The 21890-nt window shown below is 40.9% G+C and overlaps 1 protein-coding gene across 2 annotated transcripts in view; it reads right to left on the bottom strand.

Moving 5' to 3' along the window:
* Positions 1 to 14987, bottom strand: part of Sec24d (SEC24 homolog D, COPII coat complex component) — an 87022-nt gene extending 72035 nt beyond the window's left edge. The window contains exons 1-3 of one of the 2 annotated variants that reach the window (XM_020185463.2): positions 14783 to 14987; positions 12491 to 12649; positions 3850 to 3979 (exon numbers count right to left, since the gene is read on the bottom strand). In XM_020185463.2, the coding sequence (XP_020041052.2) occupies positions 3850 to 3979; positions 12491 to 12608 (248 nt within the window). In that variant the 5' untranslated portion in view covers positions 12609 to 12649; positions 14783 to 14987. The remainder of the gene's footprint in view (positions 1 to 3849; positions 3980 to 12490; positions 12650 to 14782) is intronic. The other variant, XM_020185464.2, reaches the window with a different exon arrangement.
* Positions 14988 to 21890: the final 6903 nt, after the last annotated feature.

Raw genomic sequence — 21890 nt, 5'->3', positions numbered from 1 at the left:
ATGTCAATAAAAAATTACAGCACATGATTAACTAAAAATGAAAATTCAGTGTCAATTTAATCTTAAATCTCTGTAGAGATGACTTAATTCTCTGTGTCCTGTTCAACTTCAAGCCCTTTCCATTGTAAAATTTGCAGTACATTGGTCAAGAAATGAACTATGTACTGAGGTTAGTCAAAGGTGCTCCTATGGCTGAAACATGTCCCATCCATGATGCAGGTAGTCCACTGCTGTAGTATTAGTTGCTGAGATCTTGAAGATATGATCAGGAGCCTCCCTTGCAAATGGAGTGAGGTACCCTCATCAAAGTAGTTAAGGGAGGGAGTTCAGCCCTGTCCACCTTCTGCACCATAGGAGGACATGGCATTCCTCCCTGCTAACAATGCTGTGTTCAAGGTGCCATCTTAGAAAGCAGCAAGCAGCCCTCACCAGACACCAGATCTGCTAGCGCCTAGACCTTGGACTTTCCAGCCTCCAGAACTGTGAGAAATGAGTGTTTTCTGGGTTTTTTTGTTTTGTTTTGTTTTGTTTTAGAAATTACCTAGTCTCAGGTTTCTGTTGTAGCAGCACTAAATGTACTGAAGTTCCAAATTATTCCAGATCTGATTGAAACAAAATCTGGATTTTAAATACTCAGCCCACAGGGAACAGAAAATAAAAGCTCTACTAAATCCTACCATTACTTTCAATATTAAAAAAAAATTAAAGAAGAGCTAGAATAGCTCAGTGGTAAAGCACTTGCTTAGCATGCTCAAGGACCTCAGTTCAATCCCCAGGAAGGGAGGGAGGCACGGAGGGAGGGAGGAAAGAAGATTCACACATATCAGTTCCAATTTGGGAAGCTGGTTTTCCTCTCTCTCTTTCAAATAACCATTTCTTGGTCAAATTAGATTAATTACAATTTGCATTCTGACTTTTTTCCCTTAAAATTGGATGATTGACTTTTAGGTTATATAGTTTATTCAGTAGATTAATCTCACCCAGTAGTAATTCTATGCAGACTATTTCAGTACTATTAATAAGTTTAAGACATTTATTCTACCTTAGCCAAGATGAAAGAATAAATGACTAGGTAGGATTGTTAAATTTTACCAGTCAGTAGCAGTATTTTGAAAACAAAAAAAATGTATATTTTAAGTTAAAATTAACATGATGACTCTGAATTAAATCTTGCTTTTATTTGGTAAGTTTAGACTTATCAAATTAGAAATTAAATCTCTTTGATGGGCCCTCTAAATATGAATGACAAAGATGAAATGCTATAGTCACAAAGAAAGGCTGCATATAGCTGGGTGAGGTAGGAGTTTGAGGCCAATCTGGGCTACATAGTGAGATCCTATTGAGAGAGAGAGAGAAAGAGAGAGACAGAGAGAGAGAAGGAAGGAAGGAAGGAAGGAAGGAGAGGGAGGAAGAAAGGAAAGAGAGGAAGGAAGGAAGGAAGGAGAGGGAGGGGAGGGGAGAGAAAGAAATAAAAAGAAAGGAAGGAAGGAAAGAAAGAAAGGTCATACTCAGTCTGTGCTCTCTGACAATCTGTGTCATCAGACTGGAGTGACTCACCAGCACAACCACTGCATCTTTGACCTTGCACACACTGTATCTACAGAAACATATCCCATAAGGGCAAAGTAACAAGCAACCATGGAGGCTTAGCTTAAAATACTTCACTTTTCCCTGACTTTAATTTTTCAAACTCATTTCCAACCTTCAGATCATTATTCACATACCAAGGGATTAGTGGAGGAGATGAGGCAAAATATGCCCGTGCTTCCCTGGAACCACAATAAAAACAGACTCTGAAATTGAGCTGTCCGAAATAACCAGGCTGAAATCTATGAAAGGATAAGCTTCACCCAATGGCCTATCTATCCAGTGATATGATTCCATATCTAATGAAATGATACTGACAACTGTAATGGGTGTTGTGCACTGTACAAGGTACTTTGAATGCACAATCACTAAAATCCTCACACTCACACAGTATTCTTGCAATTGTGATTAGCAAACCAAGGCATATAGAGGTAAAGTACGTCATGCATCATTTAACAACACATTCTGAGAAATGTGTCATTAGGCAACTTTGTCACTGTACAACCATTTTATACTTATAAAAACCTGAATGGAAGAGACTACACACCCAGGCTACATGGTACATATGTATGGTATAGCCCACTCCTTCTGGGGCCATGATGAACAAAATAAGATGAAATTAAGCAGAGAGAAAATAGTGTGATGAAGAGAGCAAAAAAGATGAGCTATATGAAGTGGCTGGCATAGCACACTACACAATTTTACAGTGAGCTTTTTAAATAAATAGAGTGCACTCTAAATCAATGATAAAAGCATAGCATAGTAAACGCGGAAGTCAGTAACAGACACCTTCTGTTATTAAGTATTATACATGTACATAACTGTGTGTTCTGTGCTTTTACACAATCATCAGTGCACTACATATATTTACACAGCCATTACCACAAATGTGATGAATGTGCTGTGTTACAATGACATTAGGATGGCTATGACATCACTAGGCAACACCTATTCTTAAAGTTCAGTCTTTGCATTTGTTTTTGTAAAAATCTGAGATGCTTGGAAGTTCACAAGTACAAACTTTTCCCAGATCTTCCTTTGTACTTCTGGACCAAGCAATCTATTTGTCAATTTACAAGTGAAGAGTATGAGGCCAAGCAACGTGACCAGCATCCCAGGTTGGCAGCCTCTAGGCACCCCCCCCTTGCCTCCCTTCCTTCTTTTGAGACTAAGTCCAGTTGGGTCAGCTCAGGTAAAGCTCTTTGACTTCTCACTCTGTGCTCAAACCATAATCTCACTTATACCAAATGAGCCTTAACCCTGTTTCCTACATGGTTCTGGCCTCTGCATTCCACAGCTACATGTCAGTGCACATGTAACCACCACAAATAACAGCCAGGAAATATCAGACTGAAATCCCCACGGGAAAGCTAACTCAATGTCTTAAAAATTCCAGAAGGCGTTTTCTTATTAGTAAGACCTGCAGACCCCTTGAAAGGGTAGTTGGATGGCTTTCACCACTAGCAGGTTTGAGATTCACTGCTTTTTGCCCCTCCAGCATAACAACCTGGAAAGGAACCTGAGTAATGAATCTGGGCAATCCTTGGACAAGTTCCAAGGTAAACCTGCCTAGAGCTTGGTTCTGCGGTTTGTGGCAACAGTACAGGACAAACAACCAAGGTGTGATGCTGCCTCCGCTCCAGGTGACAGTCCCCTATGCGTTGCAAGCTCTAACTATCTCAGGAATACTTTGGCTTCTCCAGGTCTGCCTCTAACTTCTCCCTTTCTCAGTTATAAACACAAACACAAGATTGATTTCCTGTACTGCCTTTACTGCAGCCCAGGCAACTGAGAGCCCCTCCCTGGTATCTGGGTGCCTTCTACATCAAACTCACAGACTTCTCCACTGGCCTCAATCTGCTTTTATTGAAATACATTTATTAAGCATTGGTACTGAGCTCAGGTCTGTGAAGGACTCTAGAGAACAGGCTGATTTAAGATTTTATAATGGCTATAAACCAGCGGCATCTGAAGGAATTAGAGATAAATACAATATTCTAAAAATAAATTGAACATACAAACTAAAACATGTGCCATTGACACAAGTAAATTTTTGTATATTTTAAAGTATGTACTAATACTTTTTTCCTTAACTTCCGTAGATGCTTTGTCTCCTAAGGTGGTTTTCCAGTAGATTTTTTCAAAGATGTGGGCATTAAGAAGACATTCAACTTTCAACCAACAAACATGCCAGTTTAGAAGGTACTTCTGAGACAATTTTAGTAGTGCATTCAAGTGAGGGTTGGTATCTCCTTAGCTCACCTCTGAGGAGGGTGACCTGAGGCATGAGCTCCATTCTGGCCAAACTGATGGGGTCCAGGAGGTGGAGGACCTGGAGGCAACATTACCCCAGGGGCAGCGGCCCCCAAAGGCCCTGCTGGCTTCATCATGCCTGCAACAGAAGGGGATGGATTTTGAAGCATGTTAAAATGCACACAGACCAAACAAAGGTCAGGGATTAGCAATGAAAGATGGGCAAAGGAAGAGAGAAACAAATGGGTTAGGACAACATGTCCTTCTAACTTGTTTTAATCATTCCCTATAGATCTGTCAATGCTAGGCTATGGGATAGTTATTTGATTATACTAATGAAAAAAGTGCATTAAAGAAAAGAATCATTTTAAAACACCAAATGGAAACTAAAACAGTGGAAATAATCTTTGCATATGATAACAACACCTTAACAAAACATACTTTTTTTTTTTTTTGCCCCTCCAGCATAACAACCTGGAAAGGAACCTGGGTAATGAATCTGGGCAATCTTGAAGAAGTTCACAATATTCAAGTGAGAGTTGGCACCTAGTTAGTTCACCTCTGAGTAGGATGACCTGAGGCATGAAAAACGCCAGTTAGACATCAGAAAATTAAGTCTAGGAAAAAAGTAAAAAACATGATAGAGTATCCTAACTCTAAGTATTAAAACAAACAATAAAAACGAAACCACTGAAAATGGCTTTGAGTTACAGTATGAGGAAAAAAATGGAGAACAGAGTCTGTTTGTTCAACAAATCCTGAACACATCCTTTGGCGCTTAGTAATTTCACCAGGATCCTACATAGCTGGGTGATAAAACAGGTAGGGAACTGCTCAACACTCATAGGAAAAAAAAAAAAGTAATCATCTTCAATTAACTGATGTTCTTAGCAGCGGCTGTGTTTTCATTCACAAAGAGCTCTTCTCAGATGTAGATCCTTAAGAGTATTTCTTCAGCATTTTTCTCTTTTTTTTTCTAGCGAAATGGTGGAGGTGAGTCAATGGGCTTGGGTTAGAGCAGTTTAAAACCCCACTGCAATTTATTAGTAGTTGTTTGGCTCTGGGCAAGAAGCTTTCTCCGAGGATCTCAGTTTCTTCCCTGTAAAGTAAAAGTGAGATCCCTTCTAGCCTTTTAAAAGAAAAAAAAAAGAGAGAGAGAGAGAAAAGACAATTCTGTTTGTTTTCTCCACTTTCATGCTTGTTTTTGCTCTAGGCAATCAATTTATTTTGACCCCACCCTCTTCTTGGGCATGGTGCACTCTTCTGTCTGACCTGGTAACAAGATTTTACACTAACATCTCCTTTCTTCTGTCATCTTCCTCCAGCAAGTTTATGTCCAGAACGGAAATGAGTGAGTGACTTGGAGGTACCTAGGAAGAGTTTCTCACAATGTCACCATAATATTTCCAGGAAGGTGCTTTCAGATCTGTTGGTAATTTAGAATGGCGTGTGACCAGTGAAGTGGCCACCTTTATGAATAACAGGATTGGAACTTTACAAAGTTTTCCTCTCTTAAACTGGGATTCCGTAAATTGAAGAAATGTTTCACAGTAACTCCACAGTGAGAGTTCTACTTAGCAATTTTTTCATATATAATAAATAAAAATAAATATTATTTTTAATTTAAATTTTAACAAAAACATAACAAAAATACACATTAATGGGGCACCACATAATATTTCAAAACATAGATAAATTTTGTAATGTTTTAAATAGGTTAAACATGTATCCCTCAGACATTTATCAGCTTTTTTGAAAGACACTCAAAATCATTTCTTTTAACTATTTGAGATATATAGTAAACAACCATTATCTTTATTGACCTTTCTGTGCAAATTACACCAGAACTTGTTACTCCTCTCTCACTGTAACTCAGCCCACATTACTTAACCTTTTTCCATTCCCCACCTGTTCTCCCAGATTCTGCTAACAACTGTTCTATTCTCAACTCCTATGAGGTCAACTTTTTTAGGTTCCATATATGAGAGAGATCATGAAGTACCTGTCTTCAGTAGGGAAAAATGATTCTTATATGTAAAGATACATTTTTGTATGATGTTCTAAACCTCAGATTCAGCAAAGTGAGAAAAACATAAAGACTTGCAGTCATACTGACTTGGATATGAATTCTTTCTCTACCATTTAGTAGCTGTGATTCTGACAAGACACTTTGTCTTTCAGAGCCACAACTTTTAACATTATGTCATATCAATAATGTCCTCTATCCCAATACTCTGCTGAGAATTAAATGAGGCCAGTGATAAGAGAGCATTCAGAACAATTGTTTTGAGAGGGGGTGGAGGGAAGGGGGGAGAAATGACCCAAATATTGTATGAACATATGAATAAAATGAAAAAAAAAACCAGAACAATTGTTTCCTCTCCCCTGGCCATACTCCCTAACACCTCCACCCCTTTTTAAGGATTTATGTTTTATATTCTAACTATATATATATATATATATATATATAATTATATCCACATTTGCATTTTTAGACAAAAGTAAAAAATCCACAACAGTAGCACAAAACATTTCAACTTAAATAATTTCATGCACTATAAGAAACCAAAGATATTCTTGCTTTTTAACTAAGTAGGCTAGTAGCCATTTCATCAACCTCCACATGTGTCCAAGGGCTCAAAAAGAGCTCAGATACACCCATGAAGAACAATCTTACTAACATGGGCTCTCCATTCTCTTTTTGCAAATCAAGTCTATAGCAATGACTCAAATTCATTGTTATTCAGCGTACATTTCACATGCCTTCAAGGCACTAAACGCACTTATGGAAGAGACAACCATGTAAGCAAATAATCACAGTGCCTTGTAATGAGTGTTACCAATGCAGAGGGACTCCTAACTCTTCCTGGGGGAAATCAAAGGGGAAGGACTGCATGGTCTGTATCCTAAGGACAAGTAGGAATGTTCTCAGTACACAGACAGGATAAGGAATTCTAGAGAACACAAAGCTTGAGCAGAGACCTGAGAAAGCATGGTATTGTCTGGACCTGACCAAAGGCTCAATGAGGAGAGATTGCAGGGACAGTGACCAGAGCACAACTGTCCAGATTGGATAGACTACAAAGTCTGGGTGCCATTTGGACTCCACCCCCAGGGCAAAGGGAAGTCAGTATTACTGTTATCTCCAAAATCTTAGTCTTTCCCTACCTACATTATTGACATTTTAAAAATGATAAGACACAAAGAGAACCAGTTTGTTTTTTGTTTTTTTTTTACAGAGAAGTAGGAGAATTTTAACAGAAAAGAGCACCACACAATGAGAATGAACTAACTGTACTTACTGCCAAAAGAAGAGTATGGAAAATTCCAAAGTCGTCTTTAATACAGTGACAGATACTCCAGACTGGCTTCCTCAACACCAGTGCCAACCCCCTCTGCCTTGCCTTTCTGTGTCCTGCTCTGTCCTAAGCTGGAACCATGGAAACCCCATTTCCCAGTCTCTCCTACAATGTGGGTTGCTATGCAAAACAACACACCTCAGGGAGACTTAGGTCAGTCTGGTGGCAGAGACAGTTCTTCTGGGCTAGAGTGGTATTGACTTCTGATGGAATGGTCTTATGTGAGTTTTGCATCTATATAGACCACATAATCCTAAATTGGGTTCTCTGCCTTTTTCTAATAGTCTGCTTGCCTCCGGATACCCTTGAACAAACCTCTTTCCAGTATAAGGGATACTGTTATCAGCAAAGGAACCCTGATAAAGCAACATCATAGAAAAGTACACCTTGAATTTGGCCCTTGACCTAACAGACTAAATCAAAAATTAAAAACCATTTGTGGAAAAAAAACCCTTTATCTAAAGTAAACAAAGATAAGCTCCCTGATATATGGCCAGACTTATGGAGGCTACTGTACTTGCAGCACAGAGGTGGGTGGTATACCTATATAAGCTCATGATTTTGTAGGAGCCTTATCACTGCCCCACAGCTTCTGTCCCAGTCCTGGTATATTAACACTTCTTGCCTTTCAGTTTCCAGACCAGTGGTCCTCATTCAGTAATGATTTTTCCCCTAAAAAGACATTTGGCACTATCTGGGATATTTTGGGTTGCCACAACTCCTGGAGGGAGAAGGAAGTACCACTGGCATATAGAAGGTAAAAGCCAAGATTATAAATATCTTTAATGCCTAGACAGCAATGCCCCCCACCCAAACACACGCAGCACACACAAACACACACACACCCACGCACCACAAAGAATGTGTTGGTCCTAGGTGTCAATAGCACTGAGACTGAGAAGCCCTGCTCAGAAAAGCACTGTGCCCACCCCTAGTTCCTCCTCCACACTTTCTACTGTGCACTACAGCTCTTTCTAAAATGGACACTGGATGATAGTCCTTCCCAGTTTACATCACGCCCTTGGCCCTCTGCTGTCCTTAAAGTCTAATCCTTGGTATGGTTCACTTTTCACTCCAGGTGAATCACTGCACTCTACACCCCAGTCAAGCTGCCTTCCTACCTGGCCAACTCTTACTCATCTTTCCAGACATACCCTCTAGGAAGATTCTCGTTCCCCCTAAGTGTTAACGAGGTGACTCTGTCACATGCTTCCCTACCATCCTCCACTTCCTTTATGAGATGTCTCCCCTGAACTGTAATTGTCAAGTTATTTAATGCATTACCCTCTAGATAAGTAAATTCTATAATTTACTTATAGACAGTAAATTGAGATTAGATTTATCCTATTTATCACAAAAATTTTGCTCATTCAATAAATCTGTTAAATTTGTTACTACATAGCACAGGAATTACAAGAACACAATAGGCATTGGTGGAGATGTGGTAAGTGAGAAATACAAAGCAAGAGTTAGCACTGGCTACAGTGATAGAATAAATACAAGAAGTCACAACTCAGTGTCCATGTCTCTCGGAAAACCAATAAAGATCACTTTAAAAACTGGACAAGACATATGATGACTAAAGATCAAGGTATGGGTTGGGTTGGGGGTATAGCTCAGTGGTAGAACACTCTGAGCATGCATGAGGCCCTGAGTTTGATCTCCAGCACTGCCACCCTCCACCCACCTCCCCAAAAGATTAGAATATCTAAGCCTTTTCAAATCAGAAATAAAGGCTGGGGTACTTTAGTGAAAACCTTAAAAATTAAAGAAAAACACCGTAATTTACAGTTACATTATACAGAATATGATAGCCTGGTTATCAATGTGAGAACTGCATAAGATAAAGAGGTTTAAATTAAAGAATGAAGGATTCACTACAACAAAGACAGCTTTTTAAAACACTTGTATCGATAAAGAGTTTCTTCTGATGAATGCTGCAGCTTGCCATTCACTTCATTGAATAAACATTGATAAGGAGCTTGATTTAGCTATTCCATGATGTATACATACTTCTAAACAACATGGTGTACGTGATAAATGTACTTAATTTTTATTAGTCAAGTAAAAATATCTTTTAAATAAAGAGTTTTAAAAATATTTTAAAATATTTTTAACAAATAAGTGCCTTTTCTGCTTCAGGCATATTTATTTTATGTATTTATTTCTCTATGGCACTGGGTTCTAATCCAGAGCCTCATGCATGCTAGGCAATCACTTGTCTCTGAGCTATATCCCCCAGCCCTGGGCACATCTATTATAACACAGCATGGTAAATGGTATAAAGGCCTGTATGATGTTATAAGAATAAAAAAAAGGGAGAAAAGATTTATTAGTAAGCTTAAGGAAGAATGTGGTCAAACATGCCTAGAAGAGTCAGAAGGAGGTATGTGAGGATAAACCCAGTTATAAGAACAACATGGAGACATGGGCAGGCTATTTGGTAGAGGAAGTACTTAATAAGGGAGCAGGTGTAAACCAGCCTCCAAATGATAATAACTTAATATCTGTGAAGTAAAAGGTATGGGAATGGAGCAGATGAACTGAAAAAAAGAATTGAGGGGCTAAGAAGCTTAAAATATAGAGGCAATGGGAAGCCAAAAAAGGTTTTAAGCAAAGTCCAAACTAGATTTATGTGCCATACAAAATCCCTCCAGCTCAAGAGTTGATGGTTTGGAGAAAGGACAGGGGAATAATGATTAAGAGGCCATTTTAGGCCATTTTAGTGATCCGGGTAAGGGATAGATGGATTGAACAAAAAGAGAATGGGAAGGAGGAAGCAGGTGGGAAAGATATTTATGATTGCTCCAAAAAAGGTTTGGGAGATCAAGTGGACTAGAGGGGATGAAAAGGAAAGGTTTTTGTTTTTTTAATAGTGAAAGCTTTTTCTGTAAATCACTAAGTAAGTGGTGCTAATATTTGGGACAGAATGCCAGAAAAAATAGTTTTGCCACCTTGTTTTGGACATGAGTTTGACATGCCTAAGTAAACAGGTGAGCAATGGACAATATTGGTTTGGAATTTAGGAAAGGCATCCGGGCTAGAGAGACAGATCTGAGAGTGGAGCACTTCATGTGGAATGACACAGCTTAGGGACAGGGGTGAGGATAGAACACAAGGGTCATGTAGAAGAAGGAAGGCTCCTTCAAAGGAAATGTACAGAAAGTGAGGAAGACAGGCAACAGAAGGATGGTGTCATTGAAACCAAAGGTGAAGAGAATTTTGTAAAAATAGTGACAGTAAATGACACCAAATACAAGAGGACAAACAGGTCAATGTCTGCTGCATTTAGTAACAGGAGGCCACCAATAACCCTGGTGAGAGAAGCAAACGCTGGACTGAAAAAAGCTATGTAGTGTGAACTACACTGAACCATGCAGGAAGGAGAAGTAAGGGCAGACAGACACTGAGTGAGTCCTTTCTCAAGATTGAAGAGAAGGAGGAAGGGTGAATAATACTGAATGTTATGCTTAGGAGTATATCAGAGTTTGCGGATTGCTTTCTTGATTGATCTGAGTATGAATCCTGGATCCCCTACATTCCAGCTCTGTGACCTGAACCTGAGACAAGTCATAATTTACCAGACATCATTTTCTTAGCTGCAAAAGAAGACATAGCACTGTATGAGGATTAAATAAGATAATAAAGTTTTAGGACTAGTTTTTGATACATGGTACACAGCCAAAAGAGAATAATTTGTAATTATATCATTGTACAGAAATGCTGGAGAGAAATGAACCCCCATAGAAGTGGAGAAAGATGAGCCAATGGTTCCTACAAGATCCAGAAAGGCAAGATTATTTCATGGGAGCACTGGTCCTGAACAAGAGGAAGGATGCCTCACCTGAAGATCCCAATCTCAGAGCATCTTCTGCAGTATGCTTTGTATGGTCACTAACATCAAGCCTCCTATATGGCTCTCCTCACCCCTCACTGACTGTGCCCTCCATACAAGCTTTCTAGCAGGCCAGAATCCTAGATGTCTGAGCTAGTTCCAGTAAGCCTTGAGTGTTACTCACTGACTTATACTGGCCCCTTCCACATCAGATATCATTGTGTATATAAATGACATATAATTTGTCCAAAACCAATCTTCCCATAACACATTGTGGAGAGCAGAGTATGAGAACCTGACATAAGCACAGCTATGTCAAGTAATCTGCAGGCTGAATTGGCACAGCCCCCAGTTGCAGAAGGGGGCAAAGACAAAATGCAGCACAGCTGCTTTTCCTAAAAATATTTATGTCCAGAGCATAGCGATCACAGGTTCCTCCTGTTCCCAATAACTACAGTGTCACGCTCCCACACCCAGAACTTCTGCTCTACTTCCTTGTTTGCCATGGTATATAATAAACTCACTGGAGGTGGACAAGGCTGCTATTGTGTGTCTCCATCAGAGCTCCCAGCTCACCTGACCCCAGCTTTCTGCATGTTTGTCTTCTGTCTTTTGTCCTTCCTTAATCTCCAGCGACTCCCAGTTAGGTTTCTAGAACGAGCTCACACAGGCCACAAGAATATATATAATCTTGCCTTTCTAGATCCTGTAGGAACCATCCATTCTACCTGGAGGATCATTCCTTTTCAATATCTATATATAATGATTCATCTGCTGCAAGGATTTGAGTTGAATTTTCCAGTGTTCTCTCAGAAGCTGTCTTACCCAAATAATTTAAGAAAGTATGGTCCAATTAGATCAGAAGCAAGTTATTATTAGCCTCTCCTCAGTCTCTTGGGTGCCTCAGGGCATCCCTTTGTTGAAGGGAAGTAGCCTAGTGGTGTCACTGCCTTCAGAACAGTACTTGTCAGTCCACTACACTGCTTCATTCCCTACCTCACCCCTAAAATCCAAGAGTCTCTGCTGGGAACCATGTTGTAAAGCAACCAATATTGTTCAGCAATGATTTTTAGGGCAGGACATGTTTTTCTTGTTATTATGGTCAGGGAGTATCTTCACTGTGTAGATTGAATAGTTTTTCTAATCTCCAAATTGGTTTTATAATATATTGTGCAAACCACCTCAACTCAACACATATTAATGACAAGAACATATCTAACAGCAAAAATAAAACACTGAAGGAAACTTTGTTTTATTGTATTTTTAAAAGCCAATCTTGTATTCCATGCAATAATCAAACTAGTGTTGTTGGGTTCTGCTATGACAAAAATGACCCTATAATCTCAAACATGGTATCATGTAGAACCATCCAACACTTTCAAAGGCCCTTTCTGAACACCTGATGTCTCTGAGCCTGAGGCATGAATAATCACACACAAGTCACATGCCACTTTACCTGGTGGAGATGTTGCAAGGGCAGGATCCCCATAGTGCCCATAATGAGGTGGGGAAAGACCCATTCCAGGCTGGGACTGAGAGTAGGGGGGTGCGGCCACATAACCTTGTTGACTCATTATGAAAATATCATTCCAGAGGATAGTTCTGCAAAAGAACCCTGCAACAGAAAAAAAAAGTCAACAAGATGGTTTTAGTTACTTAATGCTACTTAAAATATAAACACTTGGTAAATGTTTAGGATGGTTTAGGGAAAAGTACAAGTATCAGGTACACGAGATATCTCCATATCATACAGTGTAATACTGTTCCCTAAAATGGGCTTAATCATAGCTCTTTGGAACACAGTAACATCACTTCAATGGTCCTACGGCAAATTCTCAGGCATAGAACTTGAATAACAACGCCAACTACTTTTTCAGTGGAAGCCTGATGTGTTTCATACTTAGTCTCTCACGGGTCTTACTACTATTGTGTTCTTTTGGTTCCCCTGGCCACATTTCAGCCCAGACCACACCAGGCCATTCAATTCACTGACCACCATAGCTGCCAGTAGGCTGCAACCAAATGTTTCATGACTTGTATCTTTTTGGTGCCTTTTAATCAGTAATTTTCACCTGGTAGTTAGGACAAAGAGAAATCATAGTCCACAAATATAGCCAAAGATAGAACTGAGTCAGAATTTGGCCAAGCCAAGTGGCATTTGAGAGTTATCAGTGTTTCTCAAAGATGACAGAATTTCTTTCTGATTCAAATGATACCACCTCTATTTTTAGTGATATCACCTCTACATATGTACCAATACTTAAGGAACTAAGAAAAAAGTGTAATTTCATATGTGTGAAGGCATACACACTCAGAAATATAACAAATCCATCTCAAGTCTGCTCAGAAACTGAATATCATTTTATATTAAAATTTTCATTTTTCCAGGTTTCCATGAGACATTTCATAGTGCTATTTTCAAAGAACTTTTTTTGATAACAGCACAGAAAATGCTCTGAATCCTGGCAAGAGAAGTAAGTTTTCATTTCATATCTGCCAATACTTAACTGTGTGGCATGAAACAAGTTGAAAAACCTCTCTGAACCTCAGTTCTCTCTTTTAGAGCTTGAAGCTCAAAATGTTTTTAGATATAAAACACAGTTTCTTTACCCAACCATAGGCATATTCTTTTATTTGCTGCCTTTTAAGGTAAAGTTTGATTATACCTGCTAAGACTTGGAATGGTTCCATATTCAGGAAATGGTCTTCAAATTTAAAATTTGAAGCTAAAATTCATGATTTGGTTTCATTTTCCTATTAAACTATAAGTTTCCAACATTGAGGCAACCAAGAAAAGATTTTATTGATCACTTTCTTCTCGGATGGGGAGAGGCAGACCAAGGCCTAATGGTCCACTGTGTTCCTGACAACACTCTCCCTCCTCCCACTTAGCGGAGAGAGACGTGGCAGCCTGAGCTTTGGTCAAGTCCACGCGACCAGGCGCAGTCAGGACGCCCGCGCCCGCGCACCTACGCAGCAGCCTGTTGCCGAGTGACACAAAAGGAGGCAGCGGTGTTCACTCCAAAGGGCAGGAAGCCGCCGGTCCCTCTTCCCTGGTCTGGGGAGGAATTCACTTCCTCACGCAACCGCAACCCAGTTTGCCACGTCAAACTTCCTCACCCAGTGCACCAAGTTGCAGAAACCTGACTCAGCTTCAAGCGGCGACATAGCAGAAAGCCACTTGGCACCAGCAGGCCAGGGATCAAAATCTGAGGCGCTCCAATCCTAGAAAGACCCCTCCCTTTCCCTCAATCCTCTGTCACTCTGCAACTCTAGCCACGGTGCACTTCCCATCCAGGAACAAGCCAGATTTGTCCAAATCAGTTTCACTATCAGGATGTCCCCAAGCTTAAAGATACAGTTGCCATTTTACTATGGATATCTCCAACATTCTCTTCCTAGAAGAATGAGAAAATTAAGTTGGTACGGAATGAAAAAACCATCGGCAGTGTCACAGGAGTACCAGGGTTACTGGGGATCCGAACCCGGCAGCTCCAGCATCCCAAGACACAAAGGTGGGGGCGGATGGAAAATGCCCACGCCCACCTCCCTCCCTCCCCAGACTCATTTTAAAACTGCACTGAAAGACTAAAAAGGGGCAAAGTGTGAGGTCTCCTCCCGCCGCCCCATCCACAAGTGAGCGTCAGTCTCTCGGCCCCCGCCGCCAGGGCCTGGCACGCAGCCCCTCCAGCCGTGCGTGGGGAGGGGGCCGTCCCGCCCGGAGGGTCCGCGCTGGGCGAGGCATTACCTGGTCCCGCTCCGCACGCCGCCGGCCTTCCGACAGCCCGCGGCTCCGCTCCGGTGCAGGTGGCCCCGGTGACCCAGCCCCCACTGCGACCGCTGCTCCCGCCGCGCCTTTGCCCCGGCCGGGTGTGCAGGGAGTTGCAGCTGGGCTGGGAACTGCCACGTCAAGCACTCTCGGGCCGCGCGCCCCCAGCGCCGGAGCTTGGACCAGCCGCCGCGCTCCCGCCGGCGCACGCGCACGGGCTCCCAGCGGCGAGGCGGGGCCGAGGTGGGGCGGGGCCCGCCGGGGAGGGGCGGGGCGAAGCGGGGAGGGGCGGGGCCCGCCGGGGAGGGGCGGGGACGGGCATCCCAAAAGGCTCCGATCATCAGACGCGTGTCCTCCTTTCTGTTTTCGCCTTTTCCCGGTTCTTCCCCACCCTCCCCGCCTTGTTTCTTTTCCTTTTTCCCGTCCCCGCCTCCTCCAACGTATCAAAGACTAACCTCGCTGCTAAATCAGAATGACCGGAAGAAGAGCATGTGTGGAGGATTCATTCATTCTTCCATTCAGCAGGTTGCAGGTTCAGATATTCATTCAAACATGATTTGAAAAACTGGCATATCTGGTACTGCGCTGCCCATACGGGAAGGTACACACTCTTGACCTCGAGGAAATTACAGTTTAAAGGCGAATCTGGCACGTGCACACAGAAGGATGACGTATTCGTTCAATGCATTGCAGAGGAACGCCCAGGGCGGCCTGGTAACGTGTAAGACAGGAGGACAAAGATGTCCCAGCTGAAAAGTATGGAAAGAGGTATCTCCATTGAAGCGGGGATTAGTGGAATTCTATCTACTTCTTCACCTTGTCACATAATCCTTGTCTGTGAAATAGGATGGTTAATTCCACCCCTAAATAAGAATCTCTTACATATGAAAGCACCCAGCATTTGGCTCACTGTCCTGAGAGAAAAGAAGGCAATCTGTGCAACACCTGGAATTTGACCTCTCTATCGTGCCCTTAAATCTGGACCATCTGACTAGTTTACCACTATCCTCCATTGCTAAAGAAAAAGGCCTTCAGCCCACCCTAGGTTTGGTATAGCTGCTAACACACCACTCAAATTTACAAAATAAAACCTGCCTGGTAATTTTGTTTTCACAATGTACCTTCTTCTGTGCTATCAGAAAATAAAAGCTTAACAGATACCTTTACTGATGAACTGCCTAGATAAAATACTCACATGGGAACATTGCAATATCTGAAATGGTACATGAATTGTGCAGGAATTTTAAGTCATTTGTGTTAGACAGCTTTTTCATTGCTGTGGCAAATACCTGGTAGAAACAATTTAAAGGAGGAATGATTGATTTTGGCTCATGGATTCAGCGGTCTCAACCCATGTTTGGCTTGCTCCATTGCTATAAGCCTGCAATAAAGCTGACCATCATAAAACAGGAAGACATGGCAAAGCAGAGCCCCTCACCTCCTGGTGGCCAAGCAGCAGAAAGGGAGACAGAGAGTGGCTCAGGACAAGATATAGCACCCAAGAACATGCCCCAGTGACCCCCAACTAGGCCTCGCCTTTGAATGTCTCCATCATCAAATTATGAATCCAAGCACCTGTCAAGACTGGATCTACCAGCTGGGGACCAAGGCTTCAACATATGTGCCTTTTGGAGGGACATTTTGTATCCAAAGTGTAACAACATTTCAACAGTGAAGATTTACAGTCCCTGTCCCACTCTTTTTTTTTTCATTGTGGAAACTTTTTTTTATTTTATCATTTTTACATTTACTCACATGTGTATACATTGCCCCCCACCCCACTTCCAGGAAGAACCTGTTTTGCTCTCTTGTTCTCCAATTTTGTTGAAGAGAAAACATAAATGATAATAAGAAAGATATAGTGTTTTTGCTACTTTGAGATAAATACAGCTAAACAGAATCCCAGAGTTGCTTCCATGCACATGTGTATTGCAACCCACATTGGTTCATCTCTGCCAGACCTTTTCCCTGCTTCCCGGTCACCTTCCCATAGTGGTCTCTGCCAGTTTAAGATTACTATATTCACCCTGTACAGTGCACACATCAACCACATTCAAGTTTTAGGTTTCCTTCCCTTTCCCTATTCCTCCCGTGCACATTCTCCCCTTAGTGTGTGACCCATGTCCACTAATATTACTGCATTTTTAGGTCTATAATCCACATATAAGAGAGAACATGTGATTTTTGGCCTTCTGAGCATGGCTAGCTTCGCTTAAGAAGATGTTCTCCAGTTTCATCCATTTACTTGAGATTGACAAAATTTCATTATTCTTTGTGGCTGAATAAAATACCATTGTGTAAAAATGCCACATTTTCTTGATCTATTCGTTGGTAGTGGGGTATCTTGGTTCTTTCCATAGCCTGACTCTTGTAAATAGTGCTGCAGTAAACATGGGTGTGCAGGTGCTTTTATAATAACCTGAGTCACATTCCCTTCAGATATATCCCTAGGAGTCTCACTTTTATTTTAAGGTGTGATGCTCTGTCCATATTCAGCTTCAACATTTGTCAGGGTTGAAAGACCATTGTTTTAATGTTTCTTGTATTCTACATATGATGCAAATGTTTTGTGGAGGCTTAGGAAGCTCTGGCCTGTTTTAGAGCAGTACAGTTTATAATAACAATGAAAGAATTTGTTGTGTAACAGTTATGTTACTCTGTCTTGTGACAAGCATAGGAACCACCATTAGTCAGTTGGAAGCAGTCACACTATATGATGATCTCTGTGGCTTGTTGCCCCTGTAAAACTTCTGTATTTCTGGGGTGGTTGGGTTTTTTTATTTTTCATTTTATTTTTGATTCATCATACATTAATAATGCAAAGGGATTTCACTGTGATACATGTACCTTGAATAAGTTCACCCCCCTTCAATATATTACCATTCCCCTTCTCCCTCTTCTTTGCCTCTTTCAAACAGTAGTGGGTTTCACTATGTGTTTTTACATGTATGTATGTAGCATACTTCCATCCTCTTCATACTAGATAAATTTGAATTTTAAATTCCTCACCCCTTGCTCAGGTACCAAACTTGTCTGAGACCAGGACAACTTGAGGTTTGGGTTCTAAGAGAACTTTGAATTCCTAAAAATTAAAGCTCTAAGACATTGTAGAGATGTGAGTACTCAACTCCATATCAGTGAGGACTGTGCTCAATCTAATTGTTTAATAGATTAGTAAGCTGAGATTTATTCAGAACACAAAGATGGCCTGCTAGTCTTATAGCTAGTTGGCAGTCAAGCTTTCTGATTCTATTTCCAAAGCTTTTCTTCACCTCTATTTATTTATTTTCTTTTGATGCTGCTCTGATTTGCTATTCTCTATTATTTCTGCCTTTTCCTCCTATGACTGCCTCATATTCAATCTCTCAAATAACTAAAATACTGACTGACGTCATAGCTCCAAAGTCATCACAGGCCTTTTCTTATGAAGTGACCTCCTGGTTTCAGTCTTGCTTCCATTTTCTGGCCCCAAGTGCCCACCACACACGTGACTTACTCCTGACCTTAATCCTGTGGTTGAGTTGCTGGCCTTCACAGACATGAGGGTTACCCTGGATTCTCAGCTTTCCTTAATCTGAGCAGCCCTACTGCCAAAACTCTAACTTCCATATGTAATTAACTTGATCTCCCAGGTAACCATCTCCTGATTGAAAGGTGAGTTCATAAGAAATACCCATGTGCTGCAGTTCCATATGCTCTAGGGTCTTTGTGTTCTTTTAAATGGAAAGGTAAGAGAGACAGTGTGTAAGACTATATAAAAGAACAGGGTTTTTTTTTTAATATATAATACTTAGGGTTCCTTCTAATTGACAGTCTTTGAAAGAGCAAACAATGCTCTAAACATTTATGTAACTTAAAAAGTCTGGAGGTTTCTGATTCCAAAGCTGAAAACAGCTCAAAGCTTTATTTTTTAATTGAAATAACCAAATTTGAACTATTTTAAATACTGGAAGTGTGCTAAATAAGAACAAGTCAAATGGGGGTGATGGGAAGGGTAGGTGAATAGTAACCAATAACAGTAATGATACAGTAATGAGCAGTGTTCATTAGTGCCCAACATCAAGTTGTTTAGAGTTATGTTTTTAATATCTTTCTCTGAGTATATTACAGTGTCACTTATAGCTCCAGGCACAGAGAGGAAAATGTGACATCACAGTGCCAACTCAACTTAGTTCAGGTTGAATCCTCACACTGTGACTCACTACCATCTGGACAAGTTTTATTTATTCAGGAAGTGTTTATTAAACACATACTGTAAGTTGGATACTGTACTAAGCACCATGGGTACAAAATCAGCTAAGACACTATCCTGACTATTAACTGTTAAGAATTTGTGTATCACAGTTCACAGGCAAAGTCTGGTCACTGGCCTATTTTTTTTTATAGAGACTTCAAGCTAAGCATGGTATTTACATTTTTAAATGATTGAAAAAATCAAAAGAAGAATATTTTGTGGCACATAAAAATTATATGAATTTAAATTTCAGTGTCCATGAATAAAATTTTCTTAGAACACAGCTATACTTTTCATTGTCATGTTCTCTGCGATTGCTTTTGCATCTAATGCAGAGTGGAGTAGTTGTATCAGAGATCTACAGGTCTGCAAAACCTAAAATATATACTATCTGACCCTTTATATAAAAAGTTTGTCAGCCTTTACTCTCCTAAGACCTGCAATTACAGTACAGTTTATTAACATTCTATAAAGAGACATAGGTTGCAATGGGAATATGTAAGAAGAGACACACAACCCAGACTTGGAAAGTGAGAGTGAGCTCCCAGAGATGGCACTGGGCTCAGGCTGAGAACAGGAGTAGGTTAGGCAGAAAAGAGTGAAGAACAGTAAGCATAGAATGAATGAGTTCAGGAGGATGAGGAACACAGAGCACTCGGAGGTGCTAGGTGTCCAGTACAGCTTTCACATGGGTTTCTAGAAGAGTGAGCAGAGGAATGAGATCAGACAGGGTATATGAGGGTAGCTCATGGGATCCCTCAAAGGCATTGGAGAGGCAGGGTAAGACTTTAAGCAAAACAAAAACAACAACAAAAGAAGAAACAGACACAATGGGATTTTTTTTTCCCCAGAAAGATCAAATGGATTCTTTTTTTCCCCCAGAAAGATCAGTTTGGAGTTAGTGAAAGAATAGAGCAGAAGAAGGGGCAGGAATGCTGGGTGACACTGTTAGGACACTGTTGGCAATAATCCAGATTTGAAAACATCATGGCCCAAGCAAAGACATTGAAAGTGCAGTGGAAAAGTCATACAATTTGAAAGAGATTTATCAGGCGGGTTGAGTGAAACTGGGTGCAGAAAGCAGAGAGAGAGTGGCAAAATAAGGACAACCATGCTCAGATTTTTAATCTGTTATTTAGTAGATGAATGGTGAACCTGTTTAAGGGAGTAGGGAACCAGGAACTAATAGAGGGAGAGGATGGGTTTGGTTTGGGTTATGTTTGTTTAGAGTACCTGTGGGACATCTGAGTGGAGATATCCAATCACCTGCCAAATATATACATGTGAAGCTAGTGGAGGGCTCTGTACTGATGACAATAGAAGGCGATCAGTGGTGAAGATTTTGAAGTCAGGCAGACAGACAAGAAATTAATCTCTGCAACCAAACCAAGTCATGACTTCTGGTTCTGCCACTTACTAGCTCCGTGTATCTTCTGAAAATATCAGAACCCTCATCTATAAAAATAATAATACTAACTTCAAAGGCTGTAGGGTTTCAATAAGCCAATCTGGTAAAGTACCTAGTATTTGGGCATGTAAGTGCTCAATAATGTTTTTACCACATCAGTATAATAATTATTAATAGCATGTATGTGACAATTGAAGTCTTATGAGTAAAGTCCTAAGATGAAACCCCAGAGAATCCTAGAAAGGGTGCATTTTCTAAGCTTACTAAATCTTGGCTTCCTCAAAGTAATTGTGGGTACTACATTCTTCTCATTGTAATCAAGAAGTAAATGAAAAAGTGCTATGGAGCAAAATAAAAGAGCAGGTTAAGGTAGAGTGGGAATACTGAGTAGGATGAGGGATAACATTACATTGGGATAACTAGGGTAAAGCTTTCTATGGCCATGAGGTGCACCACCCACATATCTGTTAAAGAAAACCTGCTCTGAGGAATAAGAGAGGTTAACAACCTTCAGTGTCTGCTCCTTTGGACCTTCAACAACATTCATCCCAAAGCCGTGCTTTCTCACAGCAAGCAGCCAATGACCAAGCATGCAGGGGGTATTAAAGTCAGAACAGTTTTGTCCTACAAGGAACCCCTCTAGAAGGAACTCTCTGCTCTCGCACTCTCTTGGCGCTTCCTGAGAGTTGGTTCCTTAGAGCTGCACTGCAGTCTGAAGCTCATCCTACATTGTCCTCCTGCCTGCTCCTTCCTTTTCAACAGATGTCAGATCTGTGCCAGATGTGAAGGCTTTCTCTCCTCTCTCCCATTCTATACAAGTCTCTCCCCCAATAAACTTCTTGTATGCCTAATTCCATGTTGGCACCTGCTTCCCATGTGATTTCTACCTTACATGAACAAAGAGTTGAAGAAGCTTTGGCCACACATGTCATCTGAGGATAGAGCATTCAGACAGAGGAGGAAAGCCACAAAAGGAATCAGGGTGCCTGGAATGTCTCAGGAGCAGGATGCCAGGGAGGGTGGGTAGAAGGAAGAAGGGGGAAGTTGTAGGAGAGGAGGGCTGAGAAACAAAGCAGGGAGGGAGGCAGTTGGAGTAGGATCATAGGCCATTGTCAAATTGAGTTTTTATACCTAGCAGAAAGGAAACACTAGGGGTTTTGGACTGGGGTTTGACATGATTGATATTTATTTTTTCAAAGTCTTAGACTTTAGATTTCACAAATGTATCCTTTAAGTATACGTTTTCTTGGTAATGGTCAAGATTTGTGGAGCAACAGTAAATATTTTATAAGCTAATTTAAAAATAGGTGGGAAATTGAATCATGACTGCTGCCTGGCCTTCCTTGGTTCTGTATCCCATAGCTCACCTCCTACTCCAATCACTTTCCCAATGATGAGAGGTTTTCCAGTTGAAGTGAATAAGGTGAGATGCAATGCTTTCATTG

This window comes from Castor canadensis, chromosome 9, assembly GCF_047511655.1.
Source record: "Castor canadensis chromosome 9, mCasCan1.hap1v2, whole genome shotgun sequence".
NCBI classification, from domain to species: Eukaryota; Metazoa; Chordata; class Mammalia; order Rodentia; family Castoridae; genus Castor; species Castor canadensis.
This window is presented reverse-complemented; position numbering and strand designations above follow the sequence as displayed.